At 36.3% G+C, this 24,118-nt stretch overlaps 1 protein-coding gene across 1 annotated transcript in view; it reads left to right on the top strand.

Annotated features, from left to right (window-relative positions):
• Window positions 1–582: 582 nt before the first annotated feature.
• LOC148952993 (uncharacterized) overlaps window positions 583–24,118 on the top strand; it is a 68,308-nt gene continuing 44,772 nt past the window's right edge. The window contains exon 1 of the mRNA XM_089087493.1: window positions 583–1,255. Within this exon, the coding sequence (XP_088943619.1) occupies window positions 583–1,255 (673 nt within the window). The remainder of the gene's footprint in view (window positions 1,256–24,118) is intronic.

Consider the following 24,118-nt stretch of genomic DNA (forward strand, 5'->3'; position numbering starts at 1 on the left):
CAATAATATTTTAGAGCACCACAAACCCTCCCAGAGTTTATGCCATTATGGGAAGACTCAGTATTATAAATGTACCCAGCTATCGGTCTTAGCAATTCATCAGTTAGATGTATTTAAAAAGCATAAGAAAAATTTACATATAAACAAAACTGATTGTTGCTATGATTTATCAAAAGGTAATTATTATAATTATTTAAAATTGAAATCGAGCCAACTTTCTAATGAGGTCTGCCGGGTAATTGAAGGGATCATAGTATTGTCATGTTATTATTCAAAAGTTTAAAGCGCAGCGCTCTACTTTTTTCTTCTTTTTGGCTTCAAGCATGCTGTTGTTTATTAACTATACTCTGATTAGCTACGCTTGCTTAGACCACACCGCAATGGAGTAATTATAGCGTTTTGTCATTTGCTTGATTCTGATTGGAGCGGCTTTACTTTGATAAATAATGGCTGCCAAAGTTTAACCAATCGAATATGAGAAACGGAGGGCGGAGATATGTGTGCGCTGTCGGAACAAAGTGATTCAACGAGGTTCTAGTTAGATCACTTCAGTTTGTTTTCCAAGTAATAAATCTAGTGAATATGATGGGAGTAGCTTCGGGTTCTCATGTTCGTAGAGAGGTTAAGCAAGAAATGTCTGAAAGTGACGATGATATTAGTGTGGGTTGCCCTACCCCAAGACCCTCGACAACACAGGGAAGTGAATTCAGTGAGGATGATAAACCAAAAAGTGGGGTCAGGTCCTTTTCCATCTTAGACATTCTGGGACATAAAGAAACCAATCAGGAAGAAATAGCTTCAATAAAGCCTTCAATTACCCTTCGCCAAGACTTGCTGCAAAGAAGCATGCAAGCACAACAGCATGCAAAAATCGTTCGGCCTTGGGACTTACCACAGGCTGCTGCTTACCAAACTATGATACATCAACAGCAAATTTTGCGAAATCAGATTCCCTTTATGCATCCCTTTGCAGCAGCAGCATTGGCAGGTCTTGTGCCCTTTCAACTCCCACAAATGCCTCAAACGGCACCTCACCCCTCAAGAGTCTCAGCCTGGTCCCCTTCTAGCTCACATGAAGAGCGAGAAGAAACAGAAGACAGTTCAAGCAATGCTTCTGCAAGCCCTGCTCTATCAAATGAAAAGTTAAAGTCACAAAATAATGCTAAGGAAAAAGTAGGAAAAGATGGATCCCCTTTAGATGCACTTTTTCAAATGACTTCTAAGACTTTTGAAGGAAACGGTGGAGATACTAGTGGTAAGTTTACTTTCTACTTTTACTTCTACTTGCTCAGGATAGGAGTAGCCTATCTATCCATAGCTTGCAGAATAATTCCACCCCAAAGTTTTCTTTAGCAAAGGCTGGGGTGCAATTTCGTCAAAATCCTGGGGGGGGGGGACTTGGAGCCGATAAAGGCAAAAGTGTACTAAGGATAACTGATCTGTTTCTGTGGATGCTTGATTTATGTAGGCCTATCTTAGTTTGACAAGATTTTTGAACATGTTGAATTTCAGCTGGTGGGGGGGGGGGAGGGGGTGAAACTGGTGTATGACAGGCTATTACCCCCCTGCTCCATAGAAAATTACGTCCCTGATCAAAGGGTAAGTAGGATTCAGATTTTTTCGGGGGGGGGGGGCAACTGCAGAGAACATCTCTTTGACTATTGCCTGGTTGACAATATAAATTGTTTTCGAGACCTCCAACTTGAAAAAGTTACACTTATTTTACCCCCCCCCCTCCTTACCCTGCCTTGCCTTATAACGGTACCCATCCCAAAGAACCCTCTTATATTGGCTAATGTTTTTTATAATTTGCTCGGGAATCTTTGCACACAAGGGAGAAAAATTCGATCGAAGGCTATTCCATTTTCTCTTGCTATTTTGTATCTTTTTGAAATTTGTCAAGAAAGTGTTCAAAAAACCCTACCGGCTCAAATCGAGGGTCCTACCTAAGAGTAAGTTCTGAAAGGGGCCAATACATTGCAGAAGCGGGTAGCAAAGTACACTGGAGAAGCTTTCACAGCTTGACGTCCTCAAAACCTCCGATTCTCGCGACTTGTTTCACAGCATATACCATTATTTTTTTTACAGTTCTGGCGAATTTGTTAGCAAAATAAATAATTGTCTGCGTATGTGCCTATGCGCACAGCTGAAACATGCCTTTATATACCCGTTATCAGATCAATTCTCATTATTTATCTTAAATTTTTCACATTTTGTGGAGGGTCTAAAACCCAGGATTTCTGTCCCAATTTAGCTGAATCCCTCTGTGCTGGTCAATACGCTGGAAATAATGTCAAAAGTGGATAATCACTGATTCTGTCCCTATAGAGCTTGACTTACTTTCTATATCCGAAATTGTTATAGACCCTTGCTTACAATGATAAGATACATGTAGCCTACTTACAGTTACGAGTATCTTACAACTGTAAGATGCTTACAATTGTAATGGAGCAAACTTTCTAAGTGCAATTGTGTCCATTCCGAGGGGAGAGACAGGGGTGCCTGTTCCACCTATATTCCTCCCTAGATTTTGAAAAGTACTTTTTTTAAAGTATTTTCACTGATAAACGCCTTTTTTGGTACTTCCGTAAAAAAAACTGAAAAACGACAAATCCCTCATAGATACTGATAAATATTAGATACTGGCAAAATACATTTTGCCACCACCCCCCCTCGCAAAAAAAGTTTCCATGAATTGACCGCTGTTTAAATATACTATTAAATTCTCAAATTTGTTCGCTATTATAAGCGCTATTTGTTTGCTATTCATTTATTATTAGCTATTCATTTATCATTAATTTATTTATTAGCTTAAACTATGCACATGAATGTTATTTTTGCTACCGCAACGTCTTGGGTACCAGTGGGGGGGGGGGCTTTGGAAAGTACATTCTGAGAACCCACTGGCTATACAAGATTATATATACGGAAAGAATTTATACCCGATCAAATTTTTGAATGATCTATGACTCGTGGCTTGTTTTTTTTGTCAGTAGTTTTGTTTTTTCTGTTGGGGTAACTTGAAATGGTTAGTTTTTTTCTTTTGTACTGAGGAGGGTTTATCGGAAGTCTTACCGATATTTATATTTTACTGATAACCGATATTTACCGATACCGTTTAACCGACATTTATCGTTTATCCGTTTATTTACCGATATTTATCGTTTATCGGTTAAACGGTTACCGTTTACCCGATATTTATCTTTTCGCTTAATTCAATGGCTGAAAATCACTTTTGCTTTATTTTTCTTAATCATTTTCTTCGTTTTTGTTGTTGTTTTTGTCCTACGCTTTTGAAGTTAAATAATATAATTGGTAACTGTGCATTATGTCCAACAAACGAAAGAAATCAAGGTTAATGCTAACGAAATCAAATAAAATAGGACGAATATATAATAGTTTAGAAACAAATTTGGACTATATATTTACACATTAGGGGATGGGCAGGGGTTAAAATATAGCATATATTAAATACCTAACCTAACCTAGGCACCCCCCCCCCTAAACCCTAAAGAACAACAGTTTAAATATAGTAAACCCAATAAGAAACCACGCTTTGCGATCAATTTATCTCTTGCAAATACCCGCTTGACAGTTTCTATTAGTATTTCATTGTACAGTCTATAGCGCTGTGTTGGATATAATGCACAAGTACCATATAATCTTTGAGAATCGTAACAAATATTTATAAAATAGGCAAATTGCTTAAAGTACTTAAAGATGAATGTAACAGCTTTATCTCCATTTTCTTTATTTAATGTTGTTTCAGCAACGGAGGGTTTATACTCCAAGAACCCGTTGGTTACACCTCTTTATTATTGCATTTATTAATCCAATTCACTTTTCATTATTGACGAAGCAATTATTATAAACTAATTGTGGGATTGTTGAAATGTAATACAAATCTAAATAATTACAGTTTAAAACTGTGCTTTAGCAATAAAACCTTAAGAGTAGGCCTACTACAGTGATCTTCCGTAATACGGTACAAATAATTATGTGGCGAAAAGCATGAATTGTTTTAAGTATAGTTATAATCATGCAAAATTTGAGAAGTTCATTGTCATGCAAAGTTTACGAAAAGATAGACGAGGAGGAAAAGTGGAGAGAAAAATTAAGGGAGATACGGAAAATTATTAATTAATGGAACATTATTGACGGGGAACGATCCATTCTACCTATTCCGCACTAAAAGGATTTGTTTTCTGACAAAAAGTTCCTATTTCTACCCGATATATCCTCAATTAAGATATTTCTAAACTGGAAACTTTTCAAACAGAAAATAGAATAAATTTGACAACCGTCCGAGCGGCAGCGTAGAGCAGAGGTAACCAAAGGAACGTTCCGTAGGATCTTTGGTTACCTCAGACTACTTTGGTTCTCATTATTTTCTTTTTTTTTATTTCCTTTTTTCGCTTTGCATGATTAGCCTATATGTATTGAGCAAGGGTGGATCCAGGATTTTTTTTTTGGGGGGGGGGGAATAGGTTTATCCGATAAAATTGTGTTATGAGCAAGCTAAATTAACGCAAACTTGCGTTAATTAAGTAAATCACACTACTTTAAACTACGCTGGGGGGCGCACCCCCTCACCCCCTGGATCTACCACTGGTATTGAGATAATAATAATTGACAGTTGTTCTCTGCTTTTAAATTGAATTCCGTGAGCTCTAAATAATAATTAATATGTATATATATATATTTAATATATATATATATATATATATATATATATATATATATATATATATATATATATATATATATATATATATATATATATATATATATATATATATATATATATATATATATATATATATATATATATATATATATATATATATATATATATATATATATATATATATATATATATATATATATATATATTTAAATTGGGGAACTGCAGAAGTAGACCCTTCAAGATGTTGTTTGTTTTCATCAATGCTTAGAGAAGGCAATGCATTTGCAAAAGACTGACAAACATAAGGCTCGAGAATCAAGCTAATTCCAAGAAAAGAACGATTGAGGCAATCTAAAGGTTAACTCCTCTAGTCTAAAAGTGGTATATGCGGTAAATTTGTTCTCTATTGTACTATATTACTCATAGCATTAGTATTGTAGAGACTTTAATTTTTTTTTTATTATTAGATTGGTAACGCCAATCTGTCTGGTACTGTTAGATCTTGATTCCTAAGAGCCGATGATTCAATTCTCTCGCCTATTTTCTTTCCCATCATGTTTGCAGCGATCGCTGCAACCTATTAAAGAACGAACCACGGCCCATAGTAACGAAAAATTTAAAAACGCTCATTGAAAAAAAAAACAGTCATATGAGAAAAAACTGCCGTTGAAGCAGATTCAGCAGTGGTAACTGTAATTTCGATTAATGTTAATGCTAAAAGTTTGTTGCGGAAACAAATTAATAGGAATTCGAAAGATAGCCTGAAAACCCCCGAAAAAGGTGTCAGAACTTATTCAAAACTGTCCCATTGGAATTTCTACTGTCCAAACCCCAAACAGAAAGTTACTGCCAAACAGAAACCCTGAAGATCGAGGAAAGTCCATTTTTGCGTAGGGATGAAACAGTTCGTGGTAACGAATTGTAGGTAAGAAGCGACCCGGCTCAATAGTAACCGAAACTCTAAAAAACGCAATTTTGATACCAATAGATACATCAAAAGAATTTGCTTGTTTTGCTGATTCCAAATATATAAATTTCATTAAGTTTAATTGTAACCATCCAAAGCTAAGAGCCCGAGTAAATTTGTCTGACTTTCAAAAAAAGGGGGAAAGCCCCACTAGAAATCATAGAATTTTAATGAAAATCCCACCATCAAATTCAGTATATCAAAGAACCCTAATGTAGAGGTTTGAAGCTCCTATCTGCAAAAATGTGGAATTCTGTCGTTTTTACCTGAAGAAAGATCACGAATGCGTGTTTATTTGTTTTTTTTTTGTTTTTTTTTCCAGGGGTGATCGTATCGACCCGGTGGGCCTAGAAGGTCGAGGAAGGGCTCATTCTAACGGAATTAAAAATTCCTAGTTCCCTTTTTAATCGAAGAAAAAAATTGTATGTTTCGCTTTCTCTTTACCGATTTAATTTTACGCGTGGAGATGTTAAGGGTAATTGTCCGTGGTATGAAACCAAGATTGAAATGTACAGAGGATATTTCTGTGAGGAGTGTGATTTTTCCATGGAGGTGGAGCCAGATGTCCTGGCGTTATTTAAGAAACGATCAATAATTAAATAAAAAAACAAGTCTTTTCAACTGAAAGTAAGGAGCAACATTAAAACTTAAAACAAACAGACATTATTACGTATATAAGGGGGCTTCCCCCTCCTCAGCACCTCGCTCTTTATGCTAAACTTGAAATTTTGTCCCAGTTCTTTAAATACGACTCCTGAAACACAAGTGTCGTTTAGTTAGAACAATAAGTAACTTTATTTAAAATCTGTAAAACCTTAGCGTCAAAAGCGAGGTGCTGAGGAAGAGGCAATCCCCCTTATATACATAATAATTTTTGTTCGTTTTAAGTTTTAGTGTTGCTGCTTACTTTCTGTTGAAAAACATTTTTTTATTTAATTAAGTTTAAATAATAATTTTTTACAAATATTCTTTTCCTAAGGCTGTCTAATCATTGGTTTTCATTTCGAAAAAACCAAGGCCGTTTTTTGGTTGCGCTAATTCTTGAAGCTTTAAGTTGCGAGCCGTGTAAGTTTGAGTTGCAAAGCCTAGAGATCCCTTTCAATGTTACAAAAATGAATCGTCAAGAGTCTTTTGGGCGAGGAAGATTTTCTCCAGGACTTCAAGAAACGGGAAAAAATGAATTTGAAATCAAGTTCCAATTGTGAACTGTTTGTAAAAGTCAGGTAAAACGTAAAATATCTTACCATACAAGTAAAGCGTAAATTTGAAAAAAAAATAACAAAAATCTTGTGTAGGGTAATAATTATAACAATCAATACAATAGGTCAAGCTTAGTTTGATCGAGCGGGTTTAATTGCGATTTGACAAAAATGTCTAATGACGCCTTTTAAATAACCACTGTTGATTCTGATCCACCCCTAAACAAAGTTCTTTCTAGATTCACGTAGCTACCCTAAAACCTTTAAAAAGGCACATTGATTGCAATTGTCTACAATATCTTTCGCAATAACAAGCCATTATTACCCACATTTTGAAAAGAACACCAAGAAGTGTTTCAATAAAACCTGATTTTTTTTTTCACGGTGCTTCGCTTAAATAGCCTCTCTTTATTTTCAAAACTATCATTTGAGTTTTTGCTATTCGAGAATCTAATTGAATTTGCTCTTTACTAATGGAAGTTTGACTCGGGAAATAGAAATATGAAACACGCTATGCTGTACAATATTGTTATATATTAGCTGATCTTTTTGAAGCCTATCTCAACAAGTGCAAAACGTACATTATCCCAGGTTTTAACGGTAAAATCTAAAAGACAGCAGAAAAAGCCAGACTGGCTTTTTAGTAGCCAACCACAAGTATATTCTCTAAAAATAAAAATTAGCACTAAAAAGTGGCAACAACGTTTTTACGGTACGCGTTAATTTTTTTCATTGTGAAACTGATTATGTTTTAAGGACGGGAATTGGACCAAAAGCATCATAACGAGGCAGTATGTCCGAATCTGTAGCTAAAACTTATATAAAAAAAGAATCTGTATCTCATCGCATAAGCAAACACCCAACAACTCGGAAAATTTCTGAATTCCGATTTCCGAAAAAACAAAAAAATTTTTTCTTGAGAAGCTTTAAATATAGATGAAAACGAGGGGTTGAAAACGGATTAAGCTTTACATAGCAGAAATATCAAAATAATGTAAGTTATAAATGTGTAAAGGAAAAAAGCTGGTGAGTTGAGGAAAATGAATTAAAAAGACCAAGTTCTGTAAAGCCTAATCCGTTGTGTACCCCTCGTTTTTACTTATGTTTATAGATTCTCGATAAAAAAAATCCATTTTTTATTCCATTTTGAAACCGAGTTTAAAAAAAAACGATGTATTTTTAGGAATTAGTTTTGACTCTTCAGTCTTCTCTAAGAATAAAAAGTCTTTAGTCTCGTCTACAAAAAAAAATTTGTCTTATCCAAGATTCAAACCAAAGTTAACACGGCCAGAAGCAGGTGCGTCCCGAGGGGGGAGGGGGCAGCGAGGGATGCGCCCCCTCCCTACTTTTTAAGCATAAAATTTTCACCAAGGGTAAAAATTTCGGCAGAAACTTAGCAAAATTCTTGATTTCTGCAGAAAATTCGGCATTTATTACGTAGCGATTCGGTAAAATTTATGAAGAACGCCCCTCCAATGAAATGAGCCTCGGGACGCTCCTGGCCGCAGGTAAGAGTTCTTACCGCGGCGCTGTCTAGCCTTGTATACTGATATTTGTTTTGTACGTATTACTGAACCCAACCACCCGTGAATCTTGCTTTATTTATACGAGGAGGAGCATACAAGAGGGGGAATTTGGGCGTTGCATTGTTCCACTGTTATTGAAAGTGCACATAGCCTACTGATATAATTTGGAAGTAACTGAACATTTGAAAATGGTCGAAAAACTGCACCAAATTTTAACAAATTTATATGACAAACAAGCTGTTGAGTTAAAAAAGCGAGTTAACATAAAAGAACAATTTTAAAGTGACAAAGTTAAGGTCGTATCAAGCTAGGCAGGGCAATCCACAGCTAGTCAAGACATTTAAGGCAATGATTTGCAAGCGTCAACCTCAAACATTCTTCAAGCAGAAATCATAGCTGATGATTCAGAGGTAAAATCTGTATCTTATCACTGCACAGGTTTACCGGGAAAATTTTGGTATCCAATAATACCCGAGCGCAAATAAACGCCCAATTTACATTGTTCGATGATTGACTGCATTAATGTTGCAACTCAATCAACTAAATCACCACAAAAAAGAGTTGAGACTGGTTCAAACTTGAAGAATTAAATTGGATTCGTGATCATTTTTAGCTTCTTGCTTCGTTTCCATTAAATTGACACGATAATAATTAGAAAATATTTTCTGCTGCATTTCAAACGTCTAAAATTCAGTTTATAAAAGCAGCAACAGTTATGGAAATTGGTCTTTAACTCCAGAATACTTATCGTAGTTACAGTAGCAGGTGGAACCAACTAAAAGATGGACAACCATCCATGGTAATCAATAATTAAAAAACTGAATTTTTAAAGAATTTTTATATTATTTCGAACTGATATTTATTTGGAATACTCCAGCATCTTTTTTAGATTTAACTAAACAGTAATTCGTAATTCCAAAAAGTAATTTTTGAAAACTTCGAAGATGGGTCTGAAGTCCCTCAAGTATGACGCTAAATCAAACTATATAGTGCATCCTTGAAAATTTTGAGAACCTTGCACTGGATGTTTACATCCCCTCACCTTGAATAACAACGAAAATCATATTTTGTGTGGGTAGCACTGATACTACAGTCCCTCACCTTGAATAACAACGAGAATCATATTTTATGTGGGTAGCGCTCATAAGTCTCTTTTTTTCTTTTAACCAGGGGTGATCGAAATGAACAAACGGTCCTAGAATATCAAGGAAGACTCCTTTGAATAGAAATGTCTATTATAGCTTTTAACTAAGGAAGTAAATTGCGCCATAACAAAGTTCTTTTCTCTGCCATTTCATGCAGAAAAATAGGACCAAAAAGCCGGAGAGTGCGAATTCTGAGATGTCAAATCGATTTATCAGTGTGTTTTCTGCCATTTCGTGGCGCAAAACATCAATTTTAGGCAAAATAGGGCAAAAGAGCTGGAGACTATGAATTCAGAGATATCATATTCACTTGCCGCAGTCAATTATCATTGAGTGAAGAGTTACACTCCCCCATCCTCTCTATTTCTTTTTCTCTCTCTATTTCTTTTTCTTCTTTTTCACATGGTGTGATCGTATCTACCTAGAGATGGTAGACTACCATGATACGTTTCATTGGGAGTGAAGTTACAATTTCTTTCGCTTTGTTTTAAATCAGGAAAAGATATTGCCACAATAAAGTGCCAATTTCTGTCACAAACAAGCAATTTTTACTTAAATAGGGCAAAGTTCTAAAACTTTTAACTGAAGGTCTATAGTTCTCATTTAGTAGGCTCCACCTCACTCCTATATTGAAACTGCAGCCTTCTTGTGATTGAAACCCTTGATTATTAAATGTATGTGACCTACGAAAACAACGCGTGTGCTATCCTGGTTTTAAAAGTTAGAGCGTCGACTTTAAATGCAATAGACGTCCGTTTTGAACTCCTAGGGAAGAGTCAACCTAGGGTATTCATAGCTGAAAATTTAAAAAATACATTTTTAGCAAGCCAGTTTCGTGAAAAAACTTCCTAATTTACGTTAGTCGATATTGCTTATATTTTCATTACTAAAAAACTTTAACCAGAGATAAGACAAGATTTATTAATTCAACAAAAATATCAAAGCAATAAATACACCCCACCCTAGCAAGGCTATATGACCGGGAATGCCATAGAGCCAATATAATATACATTAAAAATACACATATTTTCTTCATTGCATCGACGTGATCAAAGTAAATATTAATCTATTTCTTTGTACTTCGCCGCTTTTCATAAAGAATTTGCGGCACTTGTCTACAATCTGGGTACACACGCGAGAAGTGAAGTTTCGTTAATGCTAATGAAATAAAGCAAAATAGGATGAAAATATAATAGTTTAGAAACAAATTTGGGCTACATATTTGCACATTAGGGGGGGGGGCAAGGCCGTATCCAGGGGGAGGGTTACCCGGTTTGAACCCCCCCCCCCCCAGAAATTTTTGACCGAATCGAAAATAAGTCGAAAATTAGTAAAACCTAGGTAAAAATCAGTAGAATTAGTCGAAAACTGAGTCAAAAATTAGTACCCCCCCCCCCCGAAAAAAAAAAATCCTGGATCCGCTCTTGGGGGAGTAAAGCATAGCAGATATTAAATACGTAGCCTAAACTAACCTAAGCTTAGTCCCCCTAAACCCCAAAAAACTAAAGTTTAAATCATTGTCACGAAGTGAGCAACACCTCCCAAACCTGTTTATCAATAGCGGCTTTGAGATTTCGACGCGGTCTTTCTTTCGTGTGTAGGCTACCCCGATTCTAGACAAGCACCGAATCTGCTGGTAATTCACGAGTTACCTGAATTGGTCCCTAACCCCTGAAACGCTTGTACAGTGCCTAAGGAAATCTTATCTGTAATAGCATATTCCTGGGAAATTGGGATGAGGTCAGAAACAAAACTTACGTTTCATGCCGTGTTTTAATAAAAATTCACGCTGACCTTTTTATACGGCTTTCAATAGTCTTTAGAGGTCGTGATATCGATTACTTTTAATACAGTATTTAAATACTTTCAAAACTCCAGAAAAGCATAAATATTATTGTAGGAATTGCTAAGTCTATAAGCAAAGAAAGACATACTGATTTAATAGGCAACTCATGGGATACATCAGCCCTAAACAACAATAGCTAGTAATTAAGAATTTTCTACTCAGGAAAAAATGATTTTGTATAATTTGAAATTAAGAAAATATGAAAACAATGTAAACTCCAGAGATCCAGTCACGCGTGGGTATAGAATGGGGAATTTCAACGATTATGTTAATTTCTGAAGTCAGTCAGTAAGCCCAAATATTTACCTAGACATATTTTTATTTCAAATTTTCCACCTAATGTACTCTTCTCATTTATTCGTTCGTAACAGTATACTTGTTTTAGTCTTCAAAATTTGTATAGAGCCATTCCTTTTACTAGGTTAATTTGCAAATGTCGCACCAATAGATGGCAACGGAAATGTTTATTGATGGAAAATTGACCGATTTATCAATTTTGTAATTCTGGTATTCCAGAGTAAAGAAAAATTTCGACCTCTTACAGAAGGGTATTAGTTTCACTACACAACATCAATTTCACCAGAGATGTTTCGACGAAATATTTATGTTATTTTTAAACAAGTATATGCTTCAATCTCCCTCAGAGGGAGTCAAACAGTTCGTGGTAACGAACTGTAAGTAAGGAGCGACCCGGCTAATTGATAACCGAAACTCTAGAAAGCGGTATTTTGATACAAATAGATACACCAAAAGAATTAGATTTTAATGCTGACTACAAATATATAAGTCTTACCCATCAAAAGTTACGCGCCTGCGAAAATTTGGCTGATTTTCGAAAAAAGGGGGGAAACCCTTAAAAGCTATAGAACCTTAATGAAAATCACACCATCATATTCAGCGTATGAGAGAACCCTATTGTAGAGGTTTCAAGCTCCTATCTACAAAAATGTGGAATTTTGCTTTGTTTGCCAGAACAAAAGGAATTTGTTTTTTGTGTGTTTTTTTCCCCAGGGGTGACCGTATCGACCCAGTGGTCCTAGAATATCGTGGGAGGGCTCATTCGAATGGAAATTAAAAGTTCTAGTGTCCTTTTTAAGTGACCAAAAAAATCAAGGGCAACTAGGTCCCCTCCCACGCTCATTTTTTTCCCAAAGTCACCCGATCAAAATTTTGAGATAGCCATTTTGTTCAGCATGTTCGAAAATATTATAAGTATGTCTTTTATGATGACTTAATACTCCGAATTTCCCGGGGGGAGGGCTGAAAGTTATGAATTTTACCCAATGTTAACATATAGTATTGGTTATTGGGAAGTATACAGACGTTTTCAGTGGAGATTTCTTCTGGTAGGGAGGGGGGGGGTTGGTCGGGGGTTATGTGGGAGGATCTTTCCATGAAGGAAGTTTTCATGGGGGAAGGGACATTGCTATGAAGGGGACGCCGGACTTCCCAGCATTATTTAAAAAGATCAGAAACTAAATATAAAAAGACAAGTTTTTCAGCTGCAACAGCAGCAACATCAAAACTTTAAACAAACAGAAAATATTACATATATGATTGGGATCTCCCCCTAGTCAATACCTCGCTCTTTAAGCCAAAGATTTTTTAGTACTTTCATAATAGCTGTTTATTCTAATTAACAGCCTTTGTGATTAAGCGGTCATTTTTAAAGAACTGGAACAAAATTCGAAATTTAGCTTATAGAGCAAGGTATTGACTAGGGGGCGAACCCCCTAATATACATGTTAAAAATATATGAATATAGAAGTTCGTTACGTAACTTAATTCGTAAGTTAAGTAGGCTATATTTATTAGTAATAAAAACGTTCGTAAATAAAATTAAACAAGTTTCGAGAAAGCCATTTAACCAAATAAAAGTAAATTAATATGCACATTTTGTTTTAATTATTCACGTACGGTGAGCCAAGATCAAACCTGCATTTATTCAAAAACGTTCAAAAATTAAATAAAAAAAACAGGTTTTTTTTAACTGAAAGTAAGGAACGACGTTAAAACTTAAAACAAACAGAAATTATTCCTTATATGAAAGGGCTCTTTAACGCCTCGCTCTTTACGCTAAAGTTTGACTTTCTCACACTTCTATTTTTTTAAACAATAAAAAACTTTAGAGTAAAGAGCGAGGCGTTAAGGAGGGGACAGCCCCTTTCGTATCAGGAATAATTTTTGTTCGTTTTAAGTGTTAACGTCGTTCCTTACTTTCAGTTAAAAAAAAACTTGTTTTTTTTATTTAATTTCTAATATGATCGGTGTCAGTTTGTTTGAGTTTGACGTGATACGACAAAAAAGCCCATCGTGGCCTGCTGCGTGCTAACTACCAAAGACTTAAAATAAGTAAATTTTACTCGAAAGCGAGCTTGAAAGCTTCATCAGATTGCAGTTAGTTGTAATGAGGATTAAGGCTAGACCAGAAGCAATCATAGGCATAAAACATTCAAACTCCTTTAAGGGGAGCATAAATCGCAAAAAAAAAAAAATATATGAATATCGTCTTTCTTCGAAATTGGTTCTATATGCCTTGCGGTCTTCTGATAGCCAAAGAAGGTCCGAGAGGTGTAAATTTATCCTTCTACCTCATTGGAGGACATCCACGAGGGCGAAAAACCGTGAATTTCCACTTTGAAGATGATTTACAAAAGACAAGACATACTCATCTGTTGGCGGTGGCTGAGTCCCCAAATTTACTAGAGCTGGATTTTGGGGGAGGTTGTTGGTGGGATTTTTGTTTTTCTGTCACGATTGGTGATTCCGGCAACTCGTCTGAGACAAATTAGTTTCAAAAGCTGTGAGTTGACACTGGACAACCACCTTGAAAGAAACTTAAAGCCAAACTAATTGGAATGTACAATTACGCGCACTAAGTTAAACTTCTGTGTGTCAGCTACTTCATCCATCCAGGGTACAAGCTGCAAAGATTATGTAGCTAGCTACCCGCCGAACTCATAGGATAATCTAAGTAAATTTAATAATGCAATGACCAGCTTCCATTGTGGATTTCTTAAGGACATGCTTGGGATAATAGTTACCATTCCTGAATCACCTGCAAATGACATTTTATTCTCCCTTGACAGTTTTTTTTAACGTTTTATTTCAATTTTTGATTACAATGGACCGTGGTTTGTTCTTGACTATAGGTTGCAGCTTTCGCTGCATGGGCGCCCATATGGGGGGGGGGGGGGCTCTTGCCCCCTCCCTGGCTGAATGATGCTGCCTTATTTTTATATTTTTGTTCTGAGATTTCTATTATATAGCATTAAAAGTAGCAATTAGACGAAGTTTGCCCCCCCTGGAATTCAGCTTATGGGCGCCCATGTTTCGCTGCAGTCATGATATGCCTTCTATGTTAATTAAGCTATAGTATTACCATTCATGGAATTGCCATACTTTGACAGGCACTAAAAGAAATAAAGAGCTTTAAACCATAAAGTGAATTGGTTGTTTCTGAAATCCAAGCACTCCTTAAAATTGCTAAAGTAGAGAACTATGATGTTTCCTCGGAATTGTCAACCAGTGGGAATCCCCTTCAAGAAAGATATATTGCCTTAGTATTGCTTTCTAACATACGGGATGAATTTCTCCAAGGGATAGATATATGTTTTCATAAACCTTTTAAATAGACTTGTTGACATTGAAAAGTTATATGAAAACTCTACGCGCATATGATTAAGAGAGTTAAGGGCTTTGGCGTCGGGATCAGGAAGAGCATTAGTAAATTTAAGTGTTGGTGGTGGAGCCTATAAAAAGACAGGCAAATTCTCTAGCCTCCTATGGGTGCAAGTCTTCCATGGGTGTTTCTATGGATGCATTCTTCCATTGGTGCAATGATTTCTCCATCGCTCCGTCCTCTTGCCGTCTATGCACGGGTGTACTTTTTTGGAGCCAAAGAGGCTTTTGAATTATTGTATTGTGATAACTTTATTCGATCTTCTCACTCATTAAATGCTAGGTTTAGTGCAGTAGGCAATCTGCTAACGCCTCCCCCGCTTAGAATCCTTGTAACTTGGGTTAGAGTGGCTTAAGGGAGCCTTGGTAAGGTTATCCTATACTAGCGGTGAGCCAAACCTCCTAAGCTCTGCTCCAGCCCCACTCGCTACCTGCGCCCTATGCCCAATGGCCGTTTGGACAAATTTTCAAAAATATCTGCGGTAAGACTTATTGTTAAAAAATCTACATTTTACTTCGATAAAGCAGGTGACCAAATGACAATTTCAAATATTTTGTAGATCATCACGATAATAGAATAGTTTTTTTTACATACTGCTAACGAACTATCAAAGTATGGTGTTTTAATAAATTATATGTAAGACATTAATATTGCGAATGGTGGGAGGTAAAGAGCCCCCTTATCCTTATTGTAATTTGTGTCTGTTTCAATCTATTATATTTACTCTTTCTATTCATTATAAACTATTTTTTTTTCCATTTTATTTTCTGTTTATTTTCAATGTTTCATATAAACATAATTTTCCCGATATATAAGGGTGGCTATCTGAATTTAATAGAGGTAACTCTTTACTTTAACCGCTTAATTGTCATTGTCATGTTGCTGGGGAAAGGACACAATTTCATACTTCTTTTCTTTTTTTGAGGGAGAAGCAGCTCTCCCCTCCTTAAAAAGTATCAACCTCCTCCATAAATGAAGTCCGTTGAAAGTGATCGGTTAATCGTACTAATGAAATAGGCTTTTAGTCAACCAATTCATGAGTCTTTCAAAAAGCGGGTGCCTGTCTAATGGTACAACGTAATTTGATAGTTAATTAACCAATCCAACTGTAACTCTTAAGAGCATGAAAATAGTATTGAAAAGGTTAAATATATAAAATTATATATATATATATATATATATATATATATATATATATATATATATATATATATATATATATATATATATATATATATATATATATATATATATATATATATATATATATATATATATATATATATATATATATATATATATATATATATATATATATATATATAACAAAGTTAAAGGGCTAAATCCGCACATCTGCATGCATCTTCAATTCAAACAATTCTACTGGTACAGGCTATCTAAAGAGCATTTAAAAAGTCTTCTGGGCTCCCCGATCCTGGAGGTTGCTTCCTAAAGTATTATTTACTCATACCAGATCTGGCACAAATGGAAGGAGTGAACAAGAGTGGTTTTATGCATCGTAATGAATCACCACGTGACAATTACTGACAACCATCTTTTTCCAACGTCTTAAATTCGTCAGTCTAGAAGATAATAAAACTTAGTCCCTTGTGATTTCGCTATATCTGGCACGATGCCAAAGAGACCTACTGAGTTCATTTTGCAGTAAAACTATCTGTTTAACTAGAGTATTTTTAAAAGGTTTAACTAGCCCAGTAAGCCTCCCAAATATCGGACATGGCACCAGAATGTGTCGATTTTTGTGTCGTGTGGCACTTTGTCTGGTCCAGTCAGGCTAAAAGAACTAATAGGAAAGATTGTTTGTAGAAGAAGCATCTTAATGCATCCATGACCGTCCAACAATCTGTTACCAAGGGAAAAATGAAGATACATCTTTATTTGACCAATTTATTTTTTAACTTCGTGTTAACACAAGCCATGGTTCACTTTGTACAAGGTTGAAGATACCGCTGGCAACCTAATCTAGTAACTTGTCTTTCGCGGATATTTCTTTTTTTTTCGTGAGAGAATCCTTTTATGAACTTTAAATCTCAGAGTCTAAGATTTGTATCAAGCAATAAGGGTTCCGAAATATCAAGAATGGAACTTTCAGAGGTTTCTTATGAGTTGTAAGACAATCAAGACAGATTTTTCGCATTCTCACGTAGCACAATACCAATACGTACGTTATGTTGCTTAAGCTGAAATGCAACGTTATGTTACATAGCTGAAAAAATCGAACGAAAAGAAAAAAAAAAGAGAAAAAATGCTGACCCGTCTTGATATTTTGTGTGTCTTTAAATCAAAAGGAGGTTGGGTCTATGAGGTTATTTAAAACAGCCTTGGTGTGTCCTGTATGCTATGGAGTACTGGCTAAAGAGGATTATCTTTTCCTGCCCTACTACCCCTAAATGATTGTTATGCATTTTAAGCTGAAAAGGAAGAAAACCTTTCCAAAAATTATAAGGGTAATCTAACTCATTCAAAAAGACCATTTCAGGTTAATGGTTCATTTGGGGAGTATCAAAGTAGCTTGCACAAAACCCCACACCTGTTAGCGCTATTTTTGCCCAAACAAAAGTGTTTAAGGCCTTGGCTTCTTATTCTATGTTCCATCATGTGCCACCTTTATCTTATGAATGAATGGACAACAGTTGGCCTTTTTACAGGCGGACAAGCCTGACTTATGAAACACAAAAGATGAGAAGATGACACAAAATTAAATTGGGTCGGGTGGTCTTGGAAAATAATACTATTAGCAAAAGCGGTTGATAAAACAATGAGTTTCAACTTTCTATTCAACTAAACACCAAAGGAGTTTTAGTTTAATTACTCCTAGTTAATTGCTGAGTAAACAGGGTTGTGATACGCATTTTATTTTATTCAAGATCGTTTTAGATGAAAAAGATAAAAGACTAGATGTTTTAATTGCTTTTTTGAGAGACATAAAGGTTGCTTCTGGTAAAGTGACAAATGGTAATTAAGTGAAAGTACAAACCTAATTAGTCTTTTACAATTATAAATAACCGATATGGAATGCTTAAACTGAACAGCTTTACGATATCAGTTCAGTACTTGAAAGCTTTTAAACTCTCTCCTGTGCATAATTCGTCTTTAAAAAAAAATTAACTAGTATACGTTTCGGAAAAAAAATTAACTTCTGTATGGTAGCTAACAGGCATACACTTAAGAATTTTTTTGAAGGACTTGATATTTTTTGTGGGTAAAAATAAAGAAAAATGGCGAATTATCTGAAAAACATGTGGCAACATTCGTAAGTGTTTTTATCAAGGGCACACATTTGAAAGCTCTTCACATTGAGTACGTGCCTGGTCACACATACAGAATTGATCATCATGTATATTCGCCCTGTCCAGTAAAAGGAATGATGTAGGGTACAACTAATCCCCCCCACATCTATCAAACCCGAGTTGTTTTTTTTACCATGAATTAATATTACCTGTTATTATAAAAAAAAAACTTTTTGGCCTGCCATACCTTGATTAATATGCACAAAATCTATGTCAACAAGAAATTAGCAGAAATTAAGTTGCAAAAACTAAGTTTTGCCATAAGAAGTACAGAGCAAACTAAACTTAAATCAGGCAAAAATTAATTTCAAGCGTAAAACAAGCAGAAAGTGTATTGAACAATGGAGTCAAATCTATATTTCATGTTTTAAACTCACTCTATACTTTCAAGGAGGCACACTTGTGCCTCTATAAAGAGGCGACCCACCACAATGTTAAGCGATTTCCGGTCCTAGCGGTCGCAGAGAGACAGCGGTAATCGCATTTTGTAGCCCAAGCTCAAAATAAGAAACGTGCAAAATTTCACCCCCCTCCGACTTTATCTTCATGGGTAAAAGTGGGCCGGAATTTTCGACCCTCCGACCACAGCCCCCCTTTAACGTTGTCTGAATGGGTTGAAATTTAGAGGTTAAGCTTTTCTAGGGCCCGGGAGCTTATCCTCGAAATTTCAGCTCAATCTGATCACTCCTTCCCTGTTTTCCAAAAACCAAATATAGCCACTTGTAAACCTCTATTTAAGTTCTTTGTTTATGCCCTTCTATGTTGGCAGATGTAATGGTTTACGTAAATTCCAAAGATAGACGATAAACGTTGGTACATGGTCTTTATTGAATAACGTGAGAATACACATAGAGAAAATAAGGTAGCACAAGAACAACTAACTACGACGAAAGCGAGAGATGGACTGCCTTTAGAAATGAGCGAAGAATGTAACTTTCCTGGAACGGAAGTTCCAGCCCTGGGAATGACCCCTGTCCCACGACTAGCTTTTAGTCCCACGAGCTCTCCCCTGGACCGCTATCGTTGACGCATAAATGCCCAACTAACTCAGAAAGGAGATACCCGGAAATGCTTCTCGAATTGATGTTAAATACTTTACAGATTCTCCCCCCTGGTTTTAGTTAACTTTTCAAAATTTGGCTTATCCCCTTCTCATTAAACCCTCAAACTTTAATTGAATTCAAAACATTCTCTTCCCAAATTATTCACTTCTCGCCTACTAACATTCTACAGCATGAACTAGTAAACAATTACATAATACAAACACTCCACAATACTTGCATAAGTAAAAATTTACATAGTATAAACGAACCACACTAACAACAGTAGTCGGAAACTGAATATTTTAACACTTCATTTTTCTTTGTATATTTTAAAATAGACTTGTTCCCCATACCCCTGAATTTGATGAGGACAAGGAAAGTTGGGATTATGTATAAACTTTGAATTAGGGCAAAAGGAATGACCGGGAAAAGCTAATTAATCCTGAAAATACCAGCGACAAATAAAAGAAATTGCAGAAACTTTAAAAATCATACCATGCTGCAATGACGTTAAGATATTATTCCCAATAAAATCCTCGGGGTCTTATTGCTGCGGAACGCCTCGGTTTAGACCTATTTGGTTTTTCTCTACTAGCTTGTGGTTCGACAGATGGCAGTACTACTGTTGATATCTCTACATAACTATAAGCGCTACGCATTAAAACCATCCCGTGAGGCATCAACCTCATCTCGCGAGATATTACAACCAGCCCCCTCTCCCTGGGTAGCCAAACCACCCTGCGAGGACTCAGTACCATCTATCAGTTCAACTAAATAAAAAAAACCTTTGAGGCATCAGTACCATCACACGGGCGCTAAACACCAGCTCCCTTTTCCTGTGTAGCCAAACCACCCTGCGAGGACTCAGTACCATCTCGCAGTGCAACAAAAAAACCATCCCGTGAGGTATCAGTACCATCCCACGGGACCTTAAAACCAGCTCCCTTTTCCTGGGTAGCCAAACCGCCCTGCGAGGAATCAGTACCATCTCGCAGTGCAAAAAAAACCATCCCGTGAGGCATCAGTACCATCCAACGGGACCTCAAAACCAGCTCCCTTTTCCTGGGTAGCCAAACCACCCTGCGAGGAATCAGTACCATCTCGCAGTGCAAAAAAACCATCCCGTGAGGCATCAGTACCATCCCACGGGACCTTAAAACCAGCTCCCTTTTCCTGGGTAGCCAAACCCCCCTGCGAGGAATCAGTACCATCTCGCAGTGCAACAAAAAAAAACCATCACGTGAGTCATCAGTACCATCCCACGGGACTTAAAAACCAGCTCCCTTTTCTTGGGTAGCCAAACCGCCCTGCGAGGAATCAGTACCATCTCGCAGTGCCTTCTCATTATCATTGAGTCCAAATTTCACCCTCGTCAGCGCAGAAAGAAATTCATCGGAAAAAGAAGACGTATCTCCTTTCCCCACTATCTGTTCTATCTGTTCATATTGTATTGCAACCTTATACGCATCACCTAAACAAAAAAAGATTCTGCACTATTCTCTAACAAATACCGTTTGTAGGACGGTCTGATCCACTCCTTGAATAAATTTAGAGCAAATCTTCCAAGAACTACACCATCATCCCTGGCTTCTAAGGACACCCTAAATGACCTTCCTAATTTTTGCATCCTTCTATAGAATAGATATACCCTTTTCCTTAAATTGAGCCACGCCTACAAACCCTGCAACCATTTTGCCTACTATTTTGCCTGGGGTATATACTACAAGTAATCCACCTTTTATACTTGACAAATTTATAATCGTGGGATCCAGATTCCCAAAAAAGGAGCGAACCAAACCCGGGGCCAAAAATGGCGCAAATCTTTTTAAAAAGACCAATTTAAAAACACCTGAATTTTTTTTTTTTTTTAACTTTGCAACAGATTCAATTTTTGTAACTTTGTAACAAATTTTGTAAAAAACTTAATTATTTTTCAACTTTCTGACTTTGTGAGTGGCGTTATTACTAAAAAAAGGGTCAATTAGCGATCCTATTACTTGGGACTGTTGAGGCTGTTCTATTGGAGGATTAATTGGAGTGGTGCTCAGGGGAGTTGGAGGGTTTGTTGAGACCCATGTCTTGATCTTTTGAAGGTAATCATAAAGTTCATCTTGATCGAAATCAGGATCATTTGAGTCAAATAAAAGAGGTGGAGATATGCCATTTCCCCTCCACTGTTTTACAAAATCAAAAGCAACCTTTTTGTTATATCCAGTTTCCGCCGGATCGAGAATAGGAATAAAAACTGACATATTGAGATTAAAATTTGAAAAGCAGTTATTCTAAAAATTTAAATATTTGTTTTAAACACCATTCTTTAATTACGGACGCTAAATTTTGGGCAATAACTTCACTTCTAACAACAACGGTCTAATAAAATTTACTGGGTTGTTTAATCGTGGTAAATCACTTACGAAAGATAGTCCTTTCCATATCCAATTGTAGTTGGTTTCAATTAAATCACTAGCGTCAAATGTAGTCACAATTGAGAATTAATTTTCGATTATTGAATTCAAAATGTTAAATTTTGGTTGGAAACTGTCAAATGTATATCACACGTCGACTGTATAAAATCAGGTAAAATAAACCACCAACCGTAGAATGGCTAAGTGAAGGTAGAAATCAACCGGAGACTCTCAGTTGTAGAAATTTTAATTAGTAGGTAGAAGCTCTCGCGAGGAAATCCATATTAGGCATTGTGTAACAACCTATTTCAAAATGTTCATTTAAAAGAAAGTGTTTCTCAAGAAGGCGCTTTGAAAAGAAGAAAGTTCAATAGCTAGTAACGTTTCGATGTCTTATTAATTAGTCTTTTGTAGTATTTGCAGCTCAATATCACAGTCTAGTAGCGGGAAAAATACTCTTCAATATGTTGCCAGTATTTAGCATAAGATGTCGTAAATATTTATAACGGTCACTCAAATGTCACTTGGAGGTTTTCCACTAGTGATATATGCTCCACTAGCTTTAACCGCTTGCCACCACTCTGTAAAGTTCTACTGTCACCACTCTGTAAACCTCTATTTAAGTTCTTTGTTTATGCCCTTCTATGTTGGCAGATGTAATGGTTTACGTAAATTCCAAAGATAGACGATAAACGTTGGTACATGGTCTTTATTAAATAACGTGAGAATACACATAGAGAAAATAAGGTAGCACAAGAACAACTAACTACGACGAAGGCGAGAGATGGACTGCCTTTAGTAATGAGCGAAGAATGTAACTTTCCTGGAACGGAAGTTCCAGCCCTGGGAACGACCCCTTTCCCACGACTAGCTTTTAGTCCCAAGAGCTCCCCCCTGGACCGCTATCGTTGACGCATAAATGCCCAACTAACTAAGAAAGGAGATACCCGGAAATGCTTCTCGAATTGATGTTAAATACTTTACACACTTAAAGTTCAAAAAAAAAATTTCTTGTTAGCCACGCCTACAGGCCACAGTTGGCAACTGATCCGGGTGAATGAGGACTCATTCGAAGCAGAATTCGACCTGTTAGGGCCTTTTGATATTTTCAGACCGAAAAAATTATCCCCCGAATTTACATTTACGAAAAAACTTGTTTTACTATAAGAGCCCATGTTAATTTTTCCCACCACAGCCCCCCTTTAACGTTGTCTGATCGAGCTGAAATTTAGAGGATAAGCTTTCCAGGGGCCTGCGAGCTTTTCCTTCGAAATTTCAGCTCAATCTGATCACTCTTTCCCTGTTTTCCAAAAACCAAATATCAAGTTTTGTGGGGATTTGCTTGCGTCAAAAATAGATTCCACTTACTAAAAAAAAAATTACAAGTGTGTCTCTTTGGTACCGTGGTTGATACTTCAAACTCTCAGGCGGAAAATCCGGGTTCGATTCCCCGTTAGAGGAAATTTTTATACACTGAGTTTAAAGTTTAAACAAGAAACTCTTCTTTTTTAAATTATTTGAAAAAAACTACACTTTCTAAAGAGTTAAAGAGGCTGAGTTTCAAGGTCGACCCTTAAAACACCCTGTCGGGAAAGAAAAGAATAATACACAATCATCTAACAGTTAGTCAAGCAATAATAAGTAATAAACTGTACAAAAACGTGCAGAAATTATTTGAAAAAAACTACGTTTTCTAAAGAGTTAAAGAGGCTGAGTCACAAGTTCGAACCGTAAAACGTACAGGGATTAGAAGGTACAGTTTAGGGGCTGCCGCCCCCCAGACCCCCCCCATTCTAAGCCTTTAAATAAAAAAAAAAAATTTTAACCTGAAAGTAAGGAGCAACATTAAAACTTAAAACAAACAGAAATTAGTCCGTATATGAAAGGGGCTGTGCCCTCTTCAACGCCTCGCTCTTTACTCTAAAGTTTAACTTTCTAAAAATTCTTTTTTTTAAACAATAAAATCTTTAGCATAAAGAGCGAGGCGTTGAGGAGGGCACAGCCCCTTTCATATACGGAATAATTTCTGTTCGTGTTTAGTTTTAATGTCGCTCCTTACTTTCAGTTTAAAATTTTTTTTATTATTTAAAGGCTGCGAAAGCGGGGGGTTTGGGGGGCGGCAGCCCCCCAACTGTACCTTCTAATCCCTGTACGTACTAAGGTTCGAACTTGTGACTCAGCCTCTTTAACTCTTTAGAAAACGTAGTTTTTTTCAAATAATTCATTCAAGAGCTTATCTTTTGTTTAATTAATACATCTTTAAACAGTGTGAACGCTCCGTCTCTAGTTCCCTTTGGTAAACACTGT

This window comes from Artemia sp. Qi Xiang Cuo, chromosome 4, assembly GCF_049724085.1.
Source record: "Artemia sp. Qi Xiang Cuo chromosome 4, ASM4972408v1, whole genome shotgun sequence".
NCBI classification, from domain to species: Eukaryota; Metazoa; Arthropoda; class Branchiopoda; order Anostraca; family Artemiidae; genus Artemia; species Artemia sp. Qi Xiang Cuo.